A 23228-nucleotide genomic window follows, 5' to 3' on the forward strand; every position below is an offset into this window, starting at 1 on the left:
CGCGGGCGGCGCGGGCAGGGCGGGCGGCGCGGGCAGGGGAGCTGTCCTTCAGCGCGGCGGGCCGCCGGGCGCCTCCCGCACCGCCGCCCGGCAGCGGTCCTGCAGCGCCGGGGGCCCGGCAGCGCGCCTCCCGCGCCGCCGCCCGGGAGCTGTCCTTCAGCACCGCCGCCCGCCGCCGCCGGGGAGCCGTCCAGCGCCGCGCCGCCGCCGCCGCCGCCTTGATGCAGTAGCGGGGCCCGGGAGCCGCCGGGGGCCGCCGCGGGGCAGGGGGTGCCGCAGCCGGGCTCCGCTCCGCGCCCCCCGCCCGGGAGGGGCGCCGCGCCCGTCCCCCTCCTCCCCCCACCCCCAGAAGCCCCCCTCTCTCTTCGCCCACCTCCGCCGGGAGCGAGCGCCGCGGCTGTGTGGAAAAGCCATGGGAGGCAAGACCTCGGCACCTGTTCAGCTGAAATCAAGGGCTTACAGTATACTGGGCAGTCTGGCTTGGTGGTAGGAGCGAGCGAAAGGAAGGAGAAGCGAGCGAGAAAAAGTGAGAGAGGATTGGAGCAACTGCCGCTGCCGGGAAAAAAAAAATAAAAACCCAAGGAAGATAACTGGGAAGGAAAAGGATTTTCATGGCGCAGGCTGCAGAGCTAAGCAAGAAGACTGAAGGTTGCATCTCTGCTCTTACAGTCTCTAACTGTCTAGGTCCAGATAATGAGAGATTGTGTTGAGGATGCTGCTGCTGCTCCCCTGTTCACTGTGGAAGCCATCTCCAAATTAGCCATTACATATGGAAACTGGAGACCAGAATTTTAGAAAAAGGGATTAAGGCGTCTCATTTTGGGGGGGGTTCTCTCTTTATTTGTTTGGTTTTTCTTGGTTCTTTTCTCTCTCTTTTTTTTTCTTTTTCCTTTTTCCTTTTTTTATATTTCAACCAGAACGTTTCCGATTTAAAAGGCAAGCCTCTTCCCGTGTGGTCTTTCTAATTTACACTCTTTTCCGTGGGCTTTCTTACCTCCCTTTTTTGATATCTATCTCTCTATATATACCCATTATATTATTAGTCGGAATTATTATTCTTTTATTTTATTAAACACACACACCCCAAGAATCAGAAGGCGGTTGGGTATTTGTATAATGAAGAATTATGGGGCTCTTTGACAGAGGTGTTCAGATGCTTTTAACCACCGTTGGTGCTTTCGCTGCCTTCAGCCTGATGACCATAGCTGTGGGGACCGACTACTGGCTTTACTCCAGAGGGGTTTGCAAGACTAAAACTGTCAGTGAGAACGAAACCAGCAAAAAGAACGAGGAAGTCATGACCCATTCTGGATTATGGAGAACCTGCTGCCTGGAAGGTATTTGATTCTGGATCTCCACACACACCCCCTTTCCTCTCCCACCACCCCACGTCTCTACCCCACCTCCCCACCCCCCCAAATAAATCCCTCCACATTCCACCATTTTCTCACTTCATTCCCTTCACCGTGGATCGAGAGTGGTGGGCTCAGTTACTTAGGGCACAGAGGCAAGAAGGCAGGCAAAACATTCTCTTCTCTGTTCCCTTCTCCCTTCCTCTTCCCCACCCTCCCCCCTACACTCCTTCCCAAAAATTCACTTCCCCCCTCTAACTGGAATGATGTGTGTGTGACAAAAACACTGAGAGACCCTTTCAAAAAGCAGCCGTGAGGTCTGCCTGTCTTCAGCTTGTTTGTATTGCCTGGGAAAGCAATGCCAAAATGCTGTATTATTGCTGTGCTCTGGCTGCAACCAGAGAGCGAAATAATTGCTCTCTTTGCAAACGGCTTATTTGCAAAGACAAGACTGGGAGTGAGGAGTGAGGTGGGGAGGGGGTGACTGCAAAGCGTTTTGGATGCAATTATTACTTCGCTTTAGGAGGGAAAAAGAAAGGGAAGCAACCCTGTTATGTCCAAAATGCCTCATACACTAAATCTAACAATTCCAGTCATCTCGAGCAGAGTTCAGAGCATTTCGTAATGTCTATAAGCAACCACATCTCTCTGGGCTGGGTGCAGGGGGGTCTAGTCGGTGGCTGATTGTTTTGGTTTGGGGCTGGGATTTTTCCCCTGTCTGTTTGTTGTTGGGGGGGTGGGTTTTTGTTTGGGGCGCTTTTTTTTTTTTTGCTTTTTTTTTTTTTTTTTAAGGTTTATGGTAGAGGCTAAAAATAAACAAGTCTCTGAATGGAAAAATCAGCCTAAGTCTGATGTGGTGAAACTGAACAGCAACTCAGTGACATGTCTGATGGCAGAAGAGACACCGCTGCAGCCAACTTCTGGAATCAGACGTTCCTAAGGGAGGGGGAAAGAAAAGAGGGGCCAGTGATTCGCTTTTAAATATGTGTTGCTCAGTACTGCGATTGGCGTGCATGTGGGCTGGGGAGGTGGTCTTCAGCCTGTGCTGGAGGGACAGGGGCAACCGATGTAAATGCGTGGTTTATGTTACACACGTAGCGAGGAGAGTGAGAGCACAGGAGCGCACATTACAGCCCATTGTAAAAGCCCTGTTTATGAATCAGCTCCCAGCTGGAGGGTGGGCTGCCGGGGGTTTATGGACATCCAGGGATAATGTCTGTATCTGTCAGTGTCCACCAGAGCTGGGTGTGCCTGGAGCTCCCAGATGGGAGAGAACGGGGAGTGGGTACCGCAGAACTGATTTTCTAAGACCGGCACTGGGAGATAGAAGACAGGGGGGAGGGGGGAATAAACTATGTATGTACTGATGTCTCTCACCAAAGCAAGCTAAAGCTGCTGTTTGGAAATGGTTGTGTCCGGGAAGAAGCGCGAATTTCCCCCCCATTCTTGGTGCAAACGGTTGAGTGATGGCTGGACATGTTTTGAATAGCTAAGTGACTTCATTGAGCGATGGTCTATTTGACGCATACTGCATTTAGTGCCCTTTGTCAACCCAAACTGCTGCCTTTTAACATATCCTGCAGAGGAGCTCTATGCTGAATACTATATGCTGTCTCCACGCCAGAAAATCAATAGCGGTAAATTAATGGGGGATGTTTTAAACACACTCGCTCACACACACGCACACATTTCCTCTGAATAGATAAATATATAGAGGTATATATTAATAAAAAATGAAAAGCCTTTCACACAGCTATTCATTACAACCAGGGAAGGAGACATCTCCTTAATTAAAAATTAATGAGAGAGGGAAGGGGAGGAAAAAAAAAAAAAAGCCCAAATGCAAAGCCATGCGGGGAAGGGAGGCTGCAGGGAAGAACTCCCTTCCTGAGCCGTGTCCCCAAGCTGGAGGGCGGAGGGAGGCTGGGGTGGAGACAGGAGGTGTGAGGACCCCAGCCAGGAGAGGCAGTGAATTCAGATCATGTCTATCTGCCCACAGAGCCGTACCCAGAGGGACTCGGTCTGAGGGGGAGGAGGAAGAGGCGGGTGAGGTTTGTCAGATCGGAGGAGCTTGGGGCTCCTTCTCCTTTACATCTGACAGGACCCCACAGGCACTGTGGAGAAGTGGCTTGCACGGCCAAGGAATGTGCCAGGATGCTTCCAATTAAAAGCTCTGAGGTGCCCCCAGCCCCCCCAGTGCTGTGCTGCCAGCCCAGCCCCCTGCCCTCCCCGCTGATGCTCTCCAGTGTGCTCAAAACACGGCCCTGCACAAGGGGTGTGAAATGCAGCCTGAGCGCAAGCTGCATGGCCCTGGCAGGGTGCTCCCACTTGCCCCAGCCATGTGAGAGTTGGGCTGGCCAATTCCGCCATGCCCTGGACACCGGGCAGAACTGGTGAGCAGGGCAGGAGGGTGCAATGCACCACACAGGAGTGGAGCCCAGTGCCGAGTCTCTAGCCTGAGGACACAGGTTGCACCACAACTTGGATAAAGGCTCAGTAGCAAGAGCATCTCAGCAGCAGGCAAAACCAGCCCTATGGCCACATGCCGAGCAGGACCCAGGCATGGGTTTGCCTCGTGGGGTGGCACGGCACAGGTCTGGCACCGCCACTGCCGGGATGCCTCTGCTTGGCTTCGCTCAGCCCCACGACCTGCATGGGCTGGTGACTGGCTCTCTCTTGCTCCCAGGGCAGCACAGCCAAATATCCCCAACAGCCCCTGAACAGCAGGCCTCTTACTGTGATGTCTGATAACCTAGCGGGGGTTATTTTCTTTCTCGGTAGAAGGAATCAGAAAGGTGTCCCTGGTTGACTCAGTCTCTGTGCTGAAAGCTTCCTGCTGGTGAGCAGGAGGGAGAAACGTGCAGCAAAGGCTCCTTTGCCCCATGATATGGAGAGTGGGAGATTTGTGGAGGAAAGGGCTTGGTCCTAGGAGGCTGTAAAAAGGGCAAAATCCTTGGACTGTGCTCACACCCTGCCCAAGGTGTGGCAAAGGCACCTGACAGGGTGTGGGACAGACTTGTTTCTACTGCCTGAGGTGCGTGTCAGGGCAGTCTATAGGGTGGGGGGAGGTAGTGGAGGGCAGGAGGCTTTGTAACAAGAAATAATCAAAGAAGGAGCCCAAACTGCCTCCTGCTACTGGTACAAAGCCTCTGATGAGGTTGCCTTCATTTCTGGGGATGTGGAGGAATGCTGGCATTAGTCAATGCTGTAGACTGTCAGAGATGGTGGACTTCTCGTGTTCTTGTTTTGTGCTAAACTGTCTTTTTGCTTCTTGGCCAAGATATCCAGTAGCAAAAATGGATGTGGGGACTTGGTCTCAGGCTGTACACACAGATACACTGTGGTCAGAATTGCAAGTTGTTCTTCTTGGAGAATTTGGTCCCCAGGCTTCCAATTTTCAGGTTCCCTTATTTTCAGTCATTCTGTTCCCCACTGCAGACTTTCAGTCAGCATTTTCAGATCTTTGTACTGCTCCAAAGAGAAGTGGGGTATTCCTCTTCTATCAGGATTTCTTTCCCCCTGTTCTTGTGTCCTACAATGAGCCCCTGCTCCATGGTAAGGCTAAAGCAGAAAGGTGATGTCAGTTCACATTACTGCAGATCACACGTCTGATTTTTTTCCTAATTTTCCTTGAGATAATTCTTTTTCAGACTTTGGGGTTGCCCAAACATGTCCCCAGTCCATTCAAAAATCTTTGCCCTTGAAGAAAAATGGCCTTTCTCAGCTCTTTAACTGTGTAGGCAGAAAACACACATGTGCACCAAGCAACTGAGATCTGCAAGCTCATGCCACACATGGATACTACACCTCTTACAACTTCGAAATGGCTGCAGATCTTCCAGCCTAATTCCTTCTTGGCACCAAATGCTTTAAAACCACTTTTTATTATGAGTGACGCCTTGTCTAATTCTTTCATTAGCTCCTGCAGATCTCCTACAGAATCTCAAAAAGTGAGCAACGATGTCTTATCAAGGTCTTATGAAGCAAGCAAATGAAATGTATTTTATATCTGTAGGTTATTGGTTTTGTCATGTTGTCATTATTATTAGGAAAGGGATAGGTCTGGGAGGCTTTTATGCTGAGAAGGAGGGAGAGAAGAGTCCAGGGCAGGCAGGCATGAGTGATGCACATGGGGTTAGACATCCCTGTAGATCTGACGGGTGTGAAGGCAAGTAATTGAACGGATGTTGGTGCAGAAAATAATTCCTGCCTAGAGACCCTTCCCAAGGAAAATTAATGAGCTGATCTGTTCCCTTTCCAGCTTGTTATATCTGAACAGTGCATGAGAGTTAAGTGCAGTTCCAGTGTTTGCAAAAATGAAAAGCTGACAGCAAAGTGAGGCAGGGCACAGGCAGTGGACATGCTTCTGCCAGACAATTCTGGCGCTGCGTTGCTTCCTTGCCCTGCCTTATCCCACTGCTGTTTGCTCCTGGGCCACCTTTCCTTTCACACTCATCTTATGAGTGTTTTTTTCCTTAACTTCCCTCTTACCTTTCCCAGTTTCTTTTCTTTTACCCTTCATTCCTGTCAGTGTCCCTAGTTTTGTGCTGCAAAATTGCCTGCTGTCGTTTCCGAGGATCCACAAATCTACTGGGGTCCATTCCCCTGACTCTTGCTGTCCTAATCCAGGGGCTTTTCTGAACACAGAATTAAAGTAGCAGTAGGTTATGTCAGGGTCTGCATGTCTTCGCGGTTCAGGACCAGGAGCAGCCTAGCACAGCCCTGAGATGCAGCAGGAGGCAATGTCCCGGCACATAGCTGATTGCTGCTGGTGTTGCATCTGCCGGGAAGAAGGACGCTGCAGAGCTGGACAGGCCTTGGATGAAGAGGAAGACAAAGGATCTTTAAAAGTGGGGTGGTGGATGGTGAGGGAGAATAACTCAGGGTCACAGACCTGGGTGGGTTTGGTTCTCCTCTCAGCTCAAATTCACACCTGGACTGTAAGATACCGTTCTCGGTATCGAGATCTGAGGCAGGGATCGATCTGAGAGGCTGAGACCAGCAAGCTCAGTTCCGTTGTAAGATTTCACAGGGAAATGCCGTTCCTCCTCACTGAGTTGCTAGCACCAATTTTCAAATTGCTTTTAAATTATAAATCTTCCTACTGATAGTGAAATAGGAATGGGTTAATATTGTCCTGAAATGCACCAGAAATTGCCTTGCTGAAGAGAGTGAGAGCGAAATGCAGTGGGAGGGACATGGAGATGCAGTGTGGCAGCAGTAATGTATAAAGAAATTACACAGAGATAGAACAAATGTCTCTTTGCCAGGGAGACCAGGAGCTATTCCTATCCAATGTTTTCTCTTTAACCCATCCCTTTCCCCACGCAGCCCACTGAGCCCCTGTCTCACTTCGCTGTGGTTTGGTACAATCTAAGCAAGAGTTCTGGGGAAGGAGGACCGCTGAGGTTTGACAGCAGAATCTCCTTATTTATTTAATTCCAAAGCAGTGTCGAGGAGGTTGCCGGGGGGAGCAGGGAACATTTCAGGCTCTCAGATGGCTCTGCCCCCTGCCCCTGTTTTAAGAGCAGATTCCCAATCAAGCATACCCGGTTTATCCCAGGGGGAGCCCTCGATGCTCCATTCTGCGCTGCTTCTCCCTTCCATATTGCACTCCCTGACAGGGGATGTGCTGCTGCCTTCCACGGGCACGAAACCTTCCCCCTTGCAGGGGGCTCTCAGGGAGGGAAGGGGGCTGCTGCCTGGGGAATAGGTTAGCAGCGGGGCTCTCACCCCATCTCCTCCCCGCACAGACCCCATCACAGGGTGACAGCTGCCCAACAGGGGAAACAGAGCGCAGAACGGGTCAGGCATACCCAGACCGTGTTGTAAATACAATACACCTAAAAGTTAATTTCCCCTTGCCTGTATCCCCAGCTTTTTTCTTGCCCTCCATCTTTGACTCATTCTATCCATCCAAAAGAACAGGGCATGTTCTTTTTTCTCTCCACTGTTTTTCCTCTTTATTTTTCTCTTTCATCTTCATGTCTCTTCCCTGCTTTCTCTCAAATGCAGCTTCTCCTTCATTATTTCTCCCTGTTTCTCTCCAAGTTCTCTGAAGCCCATCCCCCCTTGCTCTTTCTTCTGTTACATTATCTTGTCCTTGCTCTTCTCTGTCTCCTTTGCTCCCGCCGTCTCATCTCTCTGTCCTCTTTCCCCTCCTCTCTGCCATCATTTCCCCCGGCTTTCCCCTGTCTCACACACAGTCACTCCCCCTGGCTTTCCCCCATCTCACGAACAGTCATTCCCGCCAGCTGAAGGACCCTATTGCTTTGGAGCTGTGTTGCCTTTATGCTCTAAAGCAACTCTTTTCCAACCCCTCTGTGGCTCTCCCTCTCCTCCTGTCTCCGGCCAGTGTCCCCCTTCCTTGAAGCAACGTATGACACCAGTTGCTGTCACTGTCTTCTTTTGCCCCCAGGGCAGCCTGGCTGCTTCTGAGGGGGGTGAGACCCAAGCCCCTCCTTCCGTTCCCCTCATTGCTTGTTGCCCGTGGTCAAGCCAACATCTCTCCACTTTGCTGCCTCCAACCTCCCATGGCCGGAGGGCTCACTGGCAGCTCAGCTGATGAGCTGGCTCATCTGCATGCAGCCAGCAACTGGGCTGGAAGGAGCTCGTGGCAGCCCTAAATACCCTCCCTGGCAACCCTCAGACATGGATCAGGCCAGGATCCAAATGGAAAATAAGGGTCTCTGTAGCCATAACCCTAGGGCAGTTGTTGTGCACTACAGTGAAGGATCTCTGGTTGTCAGGAAGAAGTGTCTCAGCAAGCAGCCATCCTTTTCAAACTGTTTACAGGGGGATGATTTTCTCTCAGATTCTCAGGAGCTCCTGAGGGGGTGAGGTGAATGGGGCTGGGGTCTCCAGGCCCAGTGGATCGTGATGATCAGCAGAATGAACCTCAGTGAGTCAGCTCAGAGGGTACTGCTGGCTGGTGGGAAAAGGGGGACTGTGTACCGTGCAGGGCTCTGCATGAACCATGGCAGCTCACTGAATGCCAGAAACAGGGATATTGCTGCTAGTGGCCCAGTGCAGCACATGGCTGTAGACAGAAAACCCACCACCAGCAAGTCCCCAGGCATAAGGATTAGAGTGAGGGGACAGCAGAGAGTTGAGGAGCAAGGGCCATCCAAGGTGGTGGGGCTGCAAAGTCAGAAGAGGGCTCATAAAAAGGGGACAGGGATGAGGAGGAGTAGGAAAGGCCGTGTGTATGAAGGCAGCCTGCAAGATTAGATGTGCTTGCCTGGAAAAGAAGGTGAATGAAAAGGAAAATGATTGGATTGTATTGAATAATGAATGGGCTAGAGAAGATGGATCAGTAGCTCTTGATTTCCCCATTTTGTAACACACAGACAAGAGGACCTGACGTGAGTCACCGGAGACCCAGTTAAAGCTTTCTCATTAGATGTGTATCAGGGCTGTGGAACTCATTGCCACTGGAGCTCCCATGGCCAAGATTTTAACAACATTTAGCAAGTAAGTGAGCATTTACGACAGAGTTCACGAAAATTAAGCGTCCTCCTAATGGATGTGAACAGCATTTTGGGTGTTTTGTAATTCAGCAATTAAGCCAGTCGCCATAAAAAACTAGGATAACATTTCACAAGGGCAGTCTATCCCCTATCTGACTGCCATGTGGTTGTTGCCTCTTCCCTGAAACATTTGTCAGGGATTAAACAGAGCTCAGATTTACTTAGTCTGGCATTTCTTTTGTTTCTAGGTGCTATGCTATGCAGATGCGATGTAAGATGCAAACTAGGCCTGTGTTTCTGCTGGTGTCAATGACTGCTCTAATTTGACAAATTACCAGTGAGTTTAGGTATTTCTATCATATTTTGCTAGGAAGGATCTGAGACAGAGAGCAATTAAGAGCATATGGAATTAAGTGGAGTCCTTCTTCTTCACATCCCAGGGTGTAAAGTAAGTACTTAGCGATGAAGGGGCTATATATGTGCAAAGAATTATTATTGTTGAAGTCCCTGCTTCCCAGAAAGCAATAGGCTTTGGGTCTCTTTGATGTTATCATGACTAAATTAGAAACAAGGTTGTCTCTTTCCTCTTGTATCTGTGGAAGTGATTACTGAACTGGCATCTGATGACGTACAATACTGTAGTGTTTCTATGCACAAGAGATGAAGGCCCAATTCTCCCCTTGTTTGCACTAATGCAGCCTCACTGACTCGGATGGAGCCATGCTGCTTACGCTGTCGGTGCAGACAAGGGGAGAATGAGGCTGAGGAAGGGCTGTGCATGCTTTAAACAACCATGTCTCCAAAGCCACCGTGTGTCCCCACTTTGCCAGTGCCATACCCAACAAACCAGGGGCTAAATTCACTTCCAGTGTGGGGCAACAGCCCCAAAGTTAATGAGATTCTGCATTTATTTTTGCCAGCTGTTCATCCAGTCCAGCAGTTCCTTCTTTAACTACTTCCATTTTCATCATCTTTCACCCTCATTAGAAAAATTCAACCTGGCTGCCCTCCCTGTGGGGCAAAAATCCTCTTACGGGCTCCTCACCCTGGATCGGTGAGCGTGTAAAATGGCAGAGGTGATCATGAACCCCCGGTATTCATCTTTCTCTTTTTCTTCTTTCTGCATTTCTGTCTTTCATTGAATATTTTTTATTTTCTGACAGCTTTCTGTCTCCCAGCTCCGTTTATCCTCTTGGTCTTACAGAAAAGCTCTCCCATAAAATTCCAAAGTACACCATCAGAGTCTTCATACCAAGCCCAGCAGGATAGGTGAAATCCAGTTCTGTTTCTGTGGCACAGGCTGCTGAAGTTTTTATACTAGCTTCCTATCAAATCTATAACTCCCCAGAGAAGCATATGGACTTTATCCTACACCTCCTATTCCCCCAGAGCATATACTCCTACCTGCTAGCTGTGAAAAACAGAAAATGAGGATGGTATACAAAAACTTGAGAAGGCAGAACCATGTTATCCATGGGTAGGAATTTCTCTGATGTGTGTTTTTGCTAGAAGCAAACAACTATAAATTTCCGATTTAGCTTGTTGTATAAAGTATACATTCTGTCAAATAAAGAATAACACTACCCACCTCCGTCCCCTGGATTTTCTATCCCTTTCTGATTTTTCTCTTCTTATTTCTCAGTTTTCATTCTCCTCCTGAACATGATTTTTTTTTTAGTGTCTGTTTTCTTTTTCTCCTCCCACTGCTTCATAACTACATTTCATTCTTAAATTTGCTATCGCTCAGAGAACTCCTTTCTTCAGGTCTTGTTTATACCACCAGTGTGGCTGCAGTGCAATGGATCACAATTGAACACTGAATATTCTCCAGGTTTATGGTCATGCTCATTCAGTATCATAAACCAAGCACTGTCAATCAAATGACTTTTGATCCAGACCTATTTGCTGCCTCCTGCAACCTTACTGTGACCTGTCCATTGTAACCAGTAAATTTCTAAGAGCCTGTTCCTGGAGCTTTATTTTCTCCTGAAGAGGTTGCCTCATACTTTTATTTCTTAATTTCAATTTTTCTTTTCATTCTTGATTTCAATTTTTCTCCATTTCCTCCATCATACCCTTTCAGAATTCATTGTTTCTTTTCTTACCTTTTTCTGCACATCATCTCTCATGTCTGCCATTTTCTCCCCTAGCCCTCACCCCTGATGATGTTTCTTCTCTTCCCTTTACATTTCTAGCCCATAGTCTTACTGGGTAGGAGCTACTTACTCCCCTTGATCCCATCCCATTTAGCCTCTTTGGAGAGGTGGCGGAAAAGAACTGGCAACTAAGTGTGTTTCATGGGTGTGTCTGTGCACACGTGCACATGTGCATCTCCCTTCAGATAGAGTCGGTATGAAAGCTTGGTGGTTGAGATGAAGTGGCCTGGGTCTGACTTTTGCCTTTCAGGCAGCCATGAGGAGTCATTTCCAAAGGCAGATGCCCCACAGAACTGCCTTCAGAGTACAGGGTGTCAAGGGATCAATCATCAAGAATTTCTGCTGCTTCCTTTTAGATTCAAGCATTGCCCTTTTCCTTAGTCTGAGGGTCATGGATTTTTGAAGGGCAGTGGCAGAATCATGAAAGAACATTTTTCTCTTGCTCATTTTTGAGTGAGGGAGTGAATGAACTGTGATAAATATTTTTCTGTATATAGCTAGAACTGTCTCAAAGAAGTGGCAGAGGAAACAGATGGCAGAGGCCCTTTATAGGCAGCTGCTGTTGTCTCTTAAGGTGTCACCATCACAAGAAAAGTGGTTGTAATTGGGGAACTTCAAGATCAGCAGCGCCTGAAAGGACTCGAGGAGAAAAGAATGTCAACCTGCATGAAGACAGGGGGAAGGGAAACAGAAATCAAATATTCAGAGACTAAAGAATGGTGCTTGAGAGGTAAAATAAAGTACAGTGAATAGGTTGAAGCAACTATGAAGTTTTACTGAATGACATGACCACAGGATGGTTGGCTTTTCTGCATTTGGGAGTTCATACTTGACCACAGACAGTGGGAACATTGTAGGCAGGGTGAAAGAGTTGGTTTAGAGTATTTGGGGGAGAGCAAGATGGGCTGGTGTCCAGAGGGAACCACTGAGTGAGAGACAGAGATCCCAAACACACTATGGAAATGCAGCTGATGGGAGAGAAAAGGCCCAGGAATGGCTATCTCCAGGCTCCTATCCCCTCCAGCCTGCTTCAGGGCACCTCTGCAGTGTGCTTTTGGCATGGGGTGTGTGCGTATGTGCTAGAGTTTGGTGTAGAAGCTTCTGTCCCAGATATTCCTCAAATAATTTGCCTGCCTGGAGCCCTATCATCTCAGTGTATGCAGCACAAAGAGAAATTGTGTGTTGACCTGTAAAATAACAGAAGTGGAGACATGTTTGCTGCTCCCTCAAGAAATAACCAGGGCTAGGTTCCTTCATCTCTTCCAGGCTGGGAAGGAATGTACAGTGGGCTAGACCCCGAAAACTTCCAGTCATGGAGAGGAGCTGTTTAAATCTCTCCTGCTCCCCTTGTGTCTTCAAAAGTAGGAACTATGTATTCCTCCCAAGGAAGAGAAAATTCACATAAAATTTCAACAGGAGGGGAATTTGGGAAGAAATCAGGAGGATTACAGAGAAGTCACCTATCATGAAGTGCAGGGGTTTGGCGTAACGGAGCGGCTGTGAACAGGCTTGGTGTTGGAGATTAATTGGAGCTGAACGCTGCAGTGTGCTCTAGCTGAGACACCTCCATTGCAACCGTACTCAACAGTCTCAAAGGAAACTACTGCCAAGAGCAGAGCAGAGCAGTGCAGCTGTTTTGCTGTTGGGAAAGGGAGCAACAGAGAAACTAATATGTCTACCCTGCCGAGTCAACTGCAGCACAAACAGCAGCACAGCACACAGGAAAAGCATGGGATTGACAATTTTCCTAAATTTCAGGTGACCACCTAATCATTGCACCACTCTTGCCCAATCATCACTCCATTCTTCCCCTCCTCAATCATCGCTTTGTCCATGTGTTCACAGAAAAGCATAACACAGAAAGGCCAAGAACGGCTTTCGAGGAATTAATTCCAAGGGCTGTCTAAGATCACAGGAGAAAGGTGTTTTTTCTGTGTGCTGCATCATTACAGCTTGGCCCACATTTACAGGAACAGCGAGGGGGAAAGCATTCAGAGCAAGGCAAGACTGTGAGAAAGAGCATTGTGAGGATGTAAAGGCACTAGGGCCAGGGAGGATTTATGCTCTTCCGCAGAAACTGAAGGGATAGGTTGTTTCTGGGAGTAGACTGACTCAGCTGTAGAGCAGAGCACCTCTGCATGCTGGAAACAGGGGAATGGCTGGGGCTGGAAGGGTCTGTGGCAGCAGGAAAGCACAGCTGGCCAGAAGGAAACACTAGGCAAAGGGGACCCAGAACCTGGCCACAGCATGGCATGGAGAAGGGGTAATAGGAATGCAGTGTGAGTACTGGGAGGAGATAGTGGAGAAATAAGGTCTGAAAGAGAAGGATGAGTCAGGAGAAACCCTGGGACTCGGAGGCTCAAGAGGCTTGGATTGCTGAGAGAAGAAGGAATATCCGCTGGAGCTGATGGATGGAGAGACGGACCTCCTCATCCTTCTTCTCTGCCTTGTGGAATGGGACAGATTTTCACCTGTCTGATGCCAGCACCTGCCACCCCTAAAGGCCTTTTCTCCCTCCCTCCTGCTGCAGCCCATGTTTAGGGTTTAGACACACATAGACAGGGCAGGACCAATCACACCAACCAACAAATGATGGACCTGCAGCAGCTTGGAAAATGTGACTGGTGGTCACAGCTCCATGCAGTGAAGTGTGATAAAGGAAAGCTGGGGAGAGGAAGCATCAAATGAGCTGAGTATAACATTTTTGTCCCAACTTGGTGATGCCAAGAAATCTATCTATATAAGCAACTCAAGGCAGACATGGCCACCTCCTACACTGAGGCTCTCTGCTGGTCTCACAGCTGGTAAGAACATGAGTTAGTCTTTCTTCCGGAGGCCTGGGGTACAGTTTTCATGGCAGAGAACCCATGGTTTGGCCAGACTATCTTCGGTAAAGCAGGAGGACCAAAACTTAATGCTCCTCTCTGGCTGCTACTCTTTGGCAGAGGGTTTCTGAGTATTTCACCTTTTATTGCCGTTGTACCATTGGGGCTGCACCAAAACGTTTCATGTAAGGTGGAAACACCTTTATGCTAGACGCTGCGCATACACAAAAGTTGTTGTCCCTACATCAAAGAAGTGACAATCTAAGATGACAAATGACATATGAAAGGCAGCAAAAATGTAGAACTGGTTTCTGCATTGTTGCTTTTGACATCAGTAAGTTACACCTATAACCGACCTCATCTCCTTCTCCAGGCAGAGCAGAATGCAGAACAGAGCACGTCTGCCCAGTGCCAGGCAGTGCTGGAAGGAGATACCCAAGTAACTCTGAGCAAGCTAGCTTCAGTATTTCAAGCCCTAATGGCTACTCAAGCATGGTGCTCTGCACAGGCAAATTAGCAGTGTGTCTGAGAGCTGTCAGGATGCAGCGCTTACTCAGGTGTGCTGCTTCCAAGCCCTGTGCAAGGTCACACCACATTGTGCCATGGAGACTTATAGTGAGAGCCCTTCTCAGCTCTCAGTCCAAATCTAATTCCTGTATCCCCATATGGACATCCCTATGTGATTGGAGGGGGTCTTCCCCGTACCTGGTAACCACAGGTGGTCTGAAAGGAATGAACGATCACATCTCATTCCATTCCAATAGGAGGGGTACCATATTACCTGGGGTTCTGGAAGGAAGCTTGGTCCCAGATGTGTCTCCAAGTGCTTGAGAAATCTGGAGCCAGAAGATGCCATCACAGCTGGATTTCTCTTTTGCAGTCTTAGCAGGCAGGGCTGAAGGACACAGAGACTAATCTCCATGTGACCTGCGGATCCTGTCCTTTCACATGAGGGCTGAAGCTTGCTGAAGAGGCAATGCTGTAATGGTTTTGTCCATGTGGCATCTGCCCTGGGGATACATGGCCACTTCCGTCTCTAGGGTTGTCACTTACCAGTGAAAATTCATTGGATTCATGACAAAACTGCAGGATTTATCAGCAAAGAAATAGTTTGTTCTGAAAATAAATAAAATCTGATCTGGAGGTGGTAATTTACTCAGACACCCAAGAGATCACTTATTTTAAGTATCTTGTTCAATTCTCACTGAGACTGCTAGTTTTCTGTCATTCTTGATCTTAGTTTTCTTGGAAAAAGGTGTAATATGTTACATGGCTTCCTCCCTGTAACAAAAACAAAGGGAAGGACTCAAGGAGAGGAAAGCTCCATGGCCATCACTTCTCTGAGCTGCACCACAGCAGGGACAGAGGTTGAACCCACATCCAAACAGATTCTTAAGACCTAGATAAATCCCTGCTCTTCTTTGGGATCCACATGAAGAATTAGATCTCTGCAACAGATACACAGTCAGTAGCTTTTCCCAAATAATGAACTAATCAGAAATACTAAAAATAGGCTGCATTGGAACATCAGTTCAGCCATTTGGAATGTAGAGCAAACGGCACTGAATGTGTTTAATGAAGTGAAAGAGCTTTGTTTTTAATCACTGAGCTATTGATAAATTGTTGATAGGTGATCACATGTGGACTTTGCTTTCAAATTGTGTGGCTTTATGAACCTGCCAAGACCCTCTTGAGCCACCCTTGTTCTTTTCACTGCTAATGTAGTAGGACTTCCTGCCCTTTTCAGGACCTAAAATAAGAATAATTGTAATGTCATCCCTTTTTTTTCTGGATAACAAACATTTAGCCTCCGGGCCAGTGATCAATTTTCAAGAATAAACGTTCATAGTTGTACAAAACCGGACCCTGGGAACTGAGTTGGATATGTGAGGGAAGATGACAAGAAGGGAGGCAGATCAGTTCACATCTCTACATGCTGTTATGAGAATAACACCAGGGTATTAGCTTAGGAAGATGGTGAGAGGGAATGAGGGATAATCTGGGTTTTAATTGTACAGCAGCAAAATGAGTGGGGACTTGTGATAAAGCCTACGGCTGAGGAAAGATTTCATTTTCATGTAGGGAAGGAAGTGAGCTGGGACCTCATGGATGTTAGACCAAGGGACATGCTAAAGGTGTAAGGGAAACTGAGGCTCTAATAGGAAAAATTAAGTCTATTATGAGGATTGAGACAATACTATTGAACCAGTCTAGTTCATGACAGATGCTGTTGGCTGTCCTTCACATGTGGACTGGATCTTCCAGCATGTCTGGATTATGCTCAGTCCACAATGACAGAGGAGGAGAAAAGAGTCTTAAACTACTGTCACATTCACATGTCCCTGAACTTATGTCATCCAGGATTTCCCCTACATACAGAATGTCTTCAGATGGAATTTAAGCAAAATTCTTTGCTGGTTTTTTTCTACTAATTGGGGTGAAACAACTGGAATGAATTTGAAGGTAGCCCTATATCTATGCTCTTGCTGACATACGCCAACACATTAGCGATCTTAGTGGGCAGTTTGCTATGCACCTTGAAGCTGTCTTTACTTTTCCTCCCAGTGGAGAAGAACCACAGTGTCTTTCTCATGGTCTGATATTTGAGATATATTTTACACATTTTGCAACAACGTTTTAACACGGGTTTGCTTAGTACACACAGTCCTTAAGAGTTCTCTCTTAATGTTATTGGGGTGGGGGACATCATCCAACTTGTGTGCTAAGCCAGTATAGTAGTTCATTAGGTGACTGAACAATTGTATTCTTATTATAAACACACAAATTATTCAATTCTATCCTATTAGAAACCAGGTTTTCCTTTTAACCTCAGCTGCAAACTAGCTGTCCATCAGTTCCGATGTGCTCATACCTTAGGGTGATGAGAGCAGCAGAAAAGCCTAAATGGGTTGCTAGAAAGTGCTACAAGTAAAATAGAGATGTATTTCATTAGTGTTAGGAGGATTGGCTGCTTTTTAATTGGATGAATCACCCAATGGGTGGTTTCCTGAAGCCAATCCGAGCATGCCAGTTCAGCAGAGCCACAGTGAGCAGCACTGCTGCATCATTCGGCATTCTCCAGCGAGTGATTAAATCCATGTCACTTGTAATAAATCAAATGTTGTCACAGGGTCAATCTTGTGGGTCATGCTAGGTTGTGGTGATTTTGCACTGGTTATATCAGGTATTGCTGTGTCATACAGGTTTCTGCAGGGTCATGCTGGGTTCCTCGGATACCATCTCAAACTCACCAGGAGCCCTGCTGGAGCACATCAGGGAAATGATGAGAAGGGTTTGCACGTGGCCTTCTAGTGCACCTGGTTAAGGCCTCTTCTCATGACTGAAGTATCTCTTCCCTGGAAAATGTGCATTTGTCTCATTTATCAGTTTAAACAGATGTTGTGACTTTTGTGATTTATCCTCTCCAAAACAACACCTGCCCAAGGCCCAAAACAGGCGAGATCTAGTCTTGAGCCAGTGACTTCTTTTTTCAGAACAAAAGACATCATTTTATTATCAGTTATTATCAGTTAATTATATTGCTGCCTGACTCCATAGAGTCAGAAGGAGATCCTGTCCTCTGCTAACATTGCTGCACATCACTGGTTTAAGTTCCCTGTTATAAGGAAACCCCCGCATGGACAAGAAATGCATAAACCTCCCCTCAGTTAGGGGATGTGGCTAAAGGAGGAACAGTGCAAGTAACAAGTCATCATGTTCCAGGAGTCCCCTGCTTCACTGGTACCACCTTTTGAGTTATGATTTGGTCAGGTATATGTTAGAACAGCCCTGATGTACTCTTGACTTGCATCAGAAACTAAGCCAATCTTTTCTGGTCTGATGGTCAGAAAACTACAGACACAGCACAAAGCCACCTTTAACCCCCACACCACCCATCCTGTTTCAGATACCACTAAGAAAGCTGGAAATCCACAACTTCCCTACGGAAGTCACTTTGCACAGCAAGAGTTTAAATTGTTGATTTTTATGCATAGAAAGACTGTTCTAGGAATTTTTTTTTTAGATCATTATGGCCTCCTGTGAGGTCTGTCTGGTTAGTTGAGTAGTAACTGATGCTTGCTTTTACAGAGGAGCATAAGAATAGTCTCAATAATATTTTTAAACCTCTCAAAATAGATTTATTTTCCATGACATACATGGCACCTCCAGAATAGACAGTGGCAGATTGTGGTATGCAAGTTTTACTGGTACCAATCAGGATGACATTCCCAACCCACTAGTGCCATCGCTGGTCAGGTAAACAAAGACTATCAGATGATTTACTGAAGGAAATGCCCCATTTTTCATCAGCAAAAACAATGCTGCTGGTGAGGTTTCAACTTGTGCTTTCAATGCATGCTATTGCTGTCCTCTGCTCACAGCAACAGAAGTCATTCTGCTAGTGCATGGTTTTTCACTCCTTGATGCATTTCATCACCCAGTGTCCCTGGAGCATAAGAAAATGCTCCCATGCCCGTTCCATGTGTGGAAAATTTCAGGCGCAGGAAGGTTAAGTGGTTAGTCAAATATACACAAGGACTGCAGCAGAGCTGAACTCACTTTTTGCCAAGTCTTAAGTCCATACCCAGATCACTCCACCATCCCTCCAGAGCACTGTTTCCCTGGCCCTGCTGCCTATCACACTGTAGAAGGGTGTTGCCTGTCTTCCAAGTGTGAAGTACATAGATGATGCCTAAAGCACCATGGAAATGTCGTGGATTGCAATCAGCAATGTATTAGAGCTGATTCAAGCTCTGCAGTACTCCTTGCAAGCTCCCAGATTCTTTGAACATGGAAGGTCTCTGCAGGAGTCACATCAGATCTTGCTGGTCTTCTATTGGAGTCAGTGAGTGAGCCAGGAAAAAAGTTATTCCCTCTGCAATTGAAACTGAACTCATGTTTTCCTCTGCAGAACTGTTTTAAGTCATTCATTATTATCTTTTTCTCTCCAAAGCAAAGCCCGTTTGATACTCAGAGGTTGTTCGAACCAAAGGGGAAAGACAGAACTCTGGGGTATTGCTCTTGCTGCAATTGCAGGCTTACTTGGCACCTAAAAAGAATTTTATTAAAAAACAAACCAACTCTACAATGCTTTGAGTGAGAAGAAGAAAACAGCAAGGGAAAAAAGAAAAAGAAAATCCATGCTGTTGAAGTCTTGAGCAGTGTCGGGGAAGTAAGGCCTGAAGTTGACATATTGGGTCAAATCCATATATATATATATGGATAAGCTACTACAAATGAACGTAAACGACTGATTCTTATGTTCAGTGATGATGCGTGTGAGGCTAAAATGCAGATTGTCTCATTTAACCTTTCTGATGTAAGAAGGCTCCAATACTGCATTCACTGTGTTCCTGTGTACATCTACAACAGATGGTGTTTAATAGCAACAACAGTCACGGTGGGTATGCCTTTCCATGTCTTGCTGAATTCCAGCTTTCTCCTCAGGCTTTCCATGTCAGTTGTAACTCACCTGGAGAAATTTTCAGGCGTGTTTTTCTACTGCAAAAGCAAGACATGGAAATGCATCCACGTTAACTTGCCAGCCCAGCACAGCCTCCTGTGTTGCCTTTGACGCAAGGCAAAGACACAGTTTGGCATCTCACGTTGCTTGCTTTCTTCCACACACCAGCACAAGGAATCATCTCACCATCCTCCATGTCTTTCTCCACCTGCTTCTCTGTGGGTTTTTTTCTTTCTCATTCATGTTCAGCAGGTGCCTTCAATTCCCAAACATGTTCCCAGATCTTTTCCAATGTCAGCTATGGAGCTAAAAAGGGATTTTCTGAATGTGATTGATCAGGTTGTCACAAACCTGGCTGGGAGCCATTTGTTGGACACTAATCATATTGCTGCTGCAGAGTCCAGCTGCTGAATTTCCAATGTGCTTTTAGCTTCTGGAGTGTAAAGAGAGACAAAAGCACTACACCTGACTGGGCATCTCCAGGGATGTTTGAGGGGCACGAAGCCTCTATCGACCATCCATCCAGAGAGTCTGACCCTGCTGAAGTTGACTCTCCCTGCAGGCTCACACAGCTTCCCCAGGTAGCTTAAGCACAGCCTTTCACAGAATCCTATCGCAGGGCATGAGCCGTCTGGTTTACACTTTAATTCATCAGGCACACTAGATGTTATACATGTGATAAAGATGAGCTTGGCACATAAAGTCTCTCAGAAAACACAGATCATGAGAAAGCAAACACAATGTCCCCACCCACTGCTCCCTCTACCCCTTTGGATTGCCAGCTCATAATTTGTCTTTTCTGAACATGGCTATTTCCTTTGCTAAACTAGGCTTTTTTCTTTCAAAAACTGTCCACTCCCCTCACTGCCGTCAATTCTCTCCTGCCTCTTGCTGATGTTTCTGGTTTTGTTCTTTGCCTAAGCCTTTCTGTAATCCTTTCCACCCTTACCTGGCTTTGTTCAGCTTTTTGTAATATGCATAGGGCTCAGCAATACCCCCACCCCATGTTCAATCTCAATCATCACCCACCAGGGTTCAAAGACCAGCTACTGTTAATGATGTACGAAGGACTCTTCTGCCTAATACTGAGCAGGCATCCACACTGAAGCTACTCTCATGGTTACAGCAGTGTAATAACACTGTGACATCAAGGAGAGTGCATAATTCAAGCAGAGGTCCCACATCAACGTGAGGCTCAGGACCAGCTGTTCAACAGCTAGCACCCAGGGAAGAGGCATTTAAACCTAGTGCTATTCTAGTAGCATTGCAGGCTCAATAAGTACAATGACTTTGAAAGAGGTAGAGATATCTATCTCAACAAGCGATTGGGGCCTTCAGCTGCTCATCTGGCAAGCGTTCAGAGCTGCTGGTTCTGCCCACCCGCTCACCCGGATCTTCTCCACCCATTCAAGTTCCCTGGAGCAGGAGCTCAGAGCAAAAAGACAAGATCAGGACACAGGTTGTCTTCCAAGTGTTACATGAGTCAGGGACCCAGTGCACAGCATAACCTGCATGTTTTTATAAAGGGGAATAGGTGGAAGCATTACGTTAGCTGTGGCTGCAGCTCAGCAGATGCTCCATTTGCATACCACAGTTTATGAGCCGTGCTGAGGTATAATTTAGAGGACAGAGGACAGAGTGCTCTGGTTTCATCAGGGACATGGAGGGAAGGGAAGGCTTCCCATGAACGGGCTGTGAATACAGCTCAGGGTATGAGACAGAGTCTTCTCACGCTGACATGCCCACACACAGACCAATGCACAGATCACCCTTGGAGTAAGGATGACTCGATGGGCTCTTATTATAAATGATCCTTGGCTAACAACATAGACAAAGTAATTTATGGCTCTTCCTGCATTTCTGAATAATCTTTAGTAGGCTGAATTGTCCATAAATCTATTGCTGTTCTTTGGATACAGGTGTGAATCCAAGGACTCTCTGACTCTTAAAATGATGAAGTTTGGCAAGCAGAAATCGCTTTTAAAATCAAGGATTCACTCCTCTCTCATTTACATCCTGCAGGAAGTGGTGACACACTTACAGGAAGTAAGGTCTGATTCTGGTAAACTGGGCTGAAATAATGCCATTTTCAGAGAGGGATGGAACACATGGCAATTATAATGCAAGAAGCTTTATGAGGATGTAACTGTTTAAAAGCTGATTATGGAAAAGAGGGACTTGGCATCCAATCTGGAAGGGTAGTAGAGGGAGGGATGGCTGCATGGCAGGACCCCTGTTGGTGTATGAATGTCTGCACCATGGTGGCATTGTTATCCCCTTCTTGTCCTGACAATATACAGTCAATGGCACTTCAGGAGGTGGGTGGGGGACATCTGGTTAATGAGGAACAGATGGACATCATCGGACGTGCACTATACCTGCTCTTTCCTTCGCTGCTCCCTCACTCGCTCTCTGATTTTTCTATTCTCCCCTGCAGCTAAGCTCTTCCTTCTCCTTCCTTTTAAATGGGAGGGAATGTTTGTGTGTTCCTGAGAAAGAGCAATGAACAGCTCTGGTCACAGTCAAGTGCAATATCAGCAAATGCAGTTAGGAGATGTCTCAGCTGTAGCATGTGCCTTTCTCTGTGATCCCTACACGCTGTGCTGGTCCCCACTTACCATGTCCCCTTCCCACTCCAGTTCCTGGACCCATCATGACAGCGGGCAACAGAGGCCACTTTCTCATCTGTCATTTCTTTGATATGACCTGTTTAACAATTTGAGAAGGACTTTCTTTAAGTCCATCATTTTGGACTTGCCAGTTTATCCCCCTGCGAAAAAGTATTTGTTCATCCATCCTGGCTCTCCTCTCCTTAGCTGATGGGGGTGATTTTTAGAAGAGGTGCAGTGATTAGAGCTGGCAACCTGAATTTCCCTTCTATCCTTCTGGTTCCTTCACAGCACGTAGGTAGGATTTGTGCCTGTGCTCACATGTTCTCATCCAGTTAACGCATGCCAGTAAAGTGGGTTTGTTGGTCTCCCATAAAAATCTGAAAAGCTGAATAAAAACCAGATACGGAGAGAAATACAAATTCCCAAAGGCTTGTGCATCTCACAGCTCAGAGGAGACAGCATAGCATTCCTAGATATGCTTCTACAAAGGAAATCTTCCTAAATCCCTGTGTTCCAACCAATGCTGACAAAATAGCAAAATAATTCCTATCAAGTTCCAATTGGCTTTCATTAATACTGGTGGTTTTCATTGAGATTTTTCCCTGAGAAATATGACAGAAAAGTCAGTCCCTAACCCCCTTCTTACTCCTTCTCATAATAATTTTGCTTCACTACAGTTATTCCTGCTCACAGTTACAGAGTTGAACTGATCCCTCAGTTTAAGTTACACGATGTGCTCATGTAACACCAGGACAAGGTTTTCCACCATCACCTTCCTCTAACTCACCAAGTGTTTTAGTGTGGGTAGGTAAAGCCCTCTGAATCAGTCCCTTTCAAGGGCAGCAAGCAGAGGTACAGTCAGCAGTCCAGCCGTGCTACCTTCTTCTGCCTCTCTAGGCTGAGAGCTTTACAGTGTCCAAAAACGGGATTCATTTTCTGTGTAGGTCTGTTTTGGATAAAAGGCTTCTGTGTTCCTTCCATGGTTTCTACTCCAGTTGCTTTTGAGACACATTGGATTTTATATATAGGGCAGAAACATAGCACAAATGAGGATGGAGAACTTCAAAGGAGAATGCTTTAGCTTGGGTGAGGTGGAAACCAAGTTAATTCACTTGAGCTGATCATTTCAATGAGGAAAATGGACTGAGTCCCCATGGTATTCTCACCATAGGACACAAATGCTGAGTTAGCATCCAGATCCATTCTCTGCCAGGATCTTGACTTTATGGGCAACTCGGAAGTATTATTCAATATACATCCCAGCCAAAGCATTGTGACTATATCTGATTGTCCTTGGCTTTCCTTCCAAGATCTTTTCCATACTGCCTCTTTTTCTGCCTTTTCCCAAAT

General features: G+C 46.8%; 1 protein-coding gene across 2 annotated transcripts in view; it reads left to right on the top strand.

The window, feature by feature from the left end:
• The window catches only part of CACNG2 (calcium voltage-gated channel auxiliary subunit gamma 2), a 52295-nt gene continuing 29067 nt past the window's right edge, over positions 1-23228 (top strand). The window contains exons 1-2 of one of the 2 annotated variants that reach the window (XM_056342098.1): positions 3-648; positions 1192-1337. In XM_056342098.1, coding sequence (XP_056198073.1) covers positions 1196-1337 — 142 coding nt within the window. In that variant the 5' untranslated portion in view covers positions 3-648; positions 1192-1195. Of the gene's footprint in view, positions 1338-23228 lie in introns of both variants that reach the window. The other variant, XM_056342097.1, reaches the window with a different exon arrangement.

Source organism: Falco biarmicus, chromosome 5, assembly GCF_023638135.1.
Source record: "Falco biarmicus isolate bFalBia1 chromosome 5, bFalBia1.pri, whole genome shotgun sequence".
Lineage (NCBI taxonomy): Eukaryota > Metazoa > Chordata > Aves > Falconiformes > Falconidae > Falco > Falco biarmicus.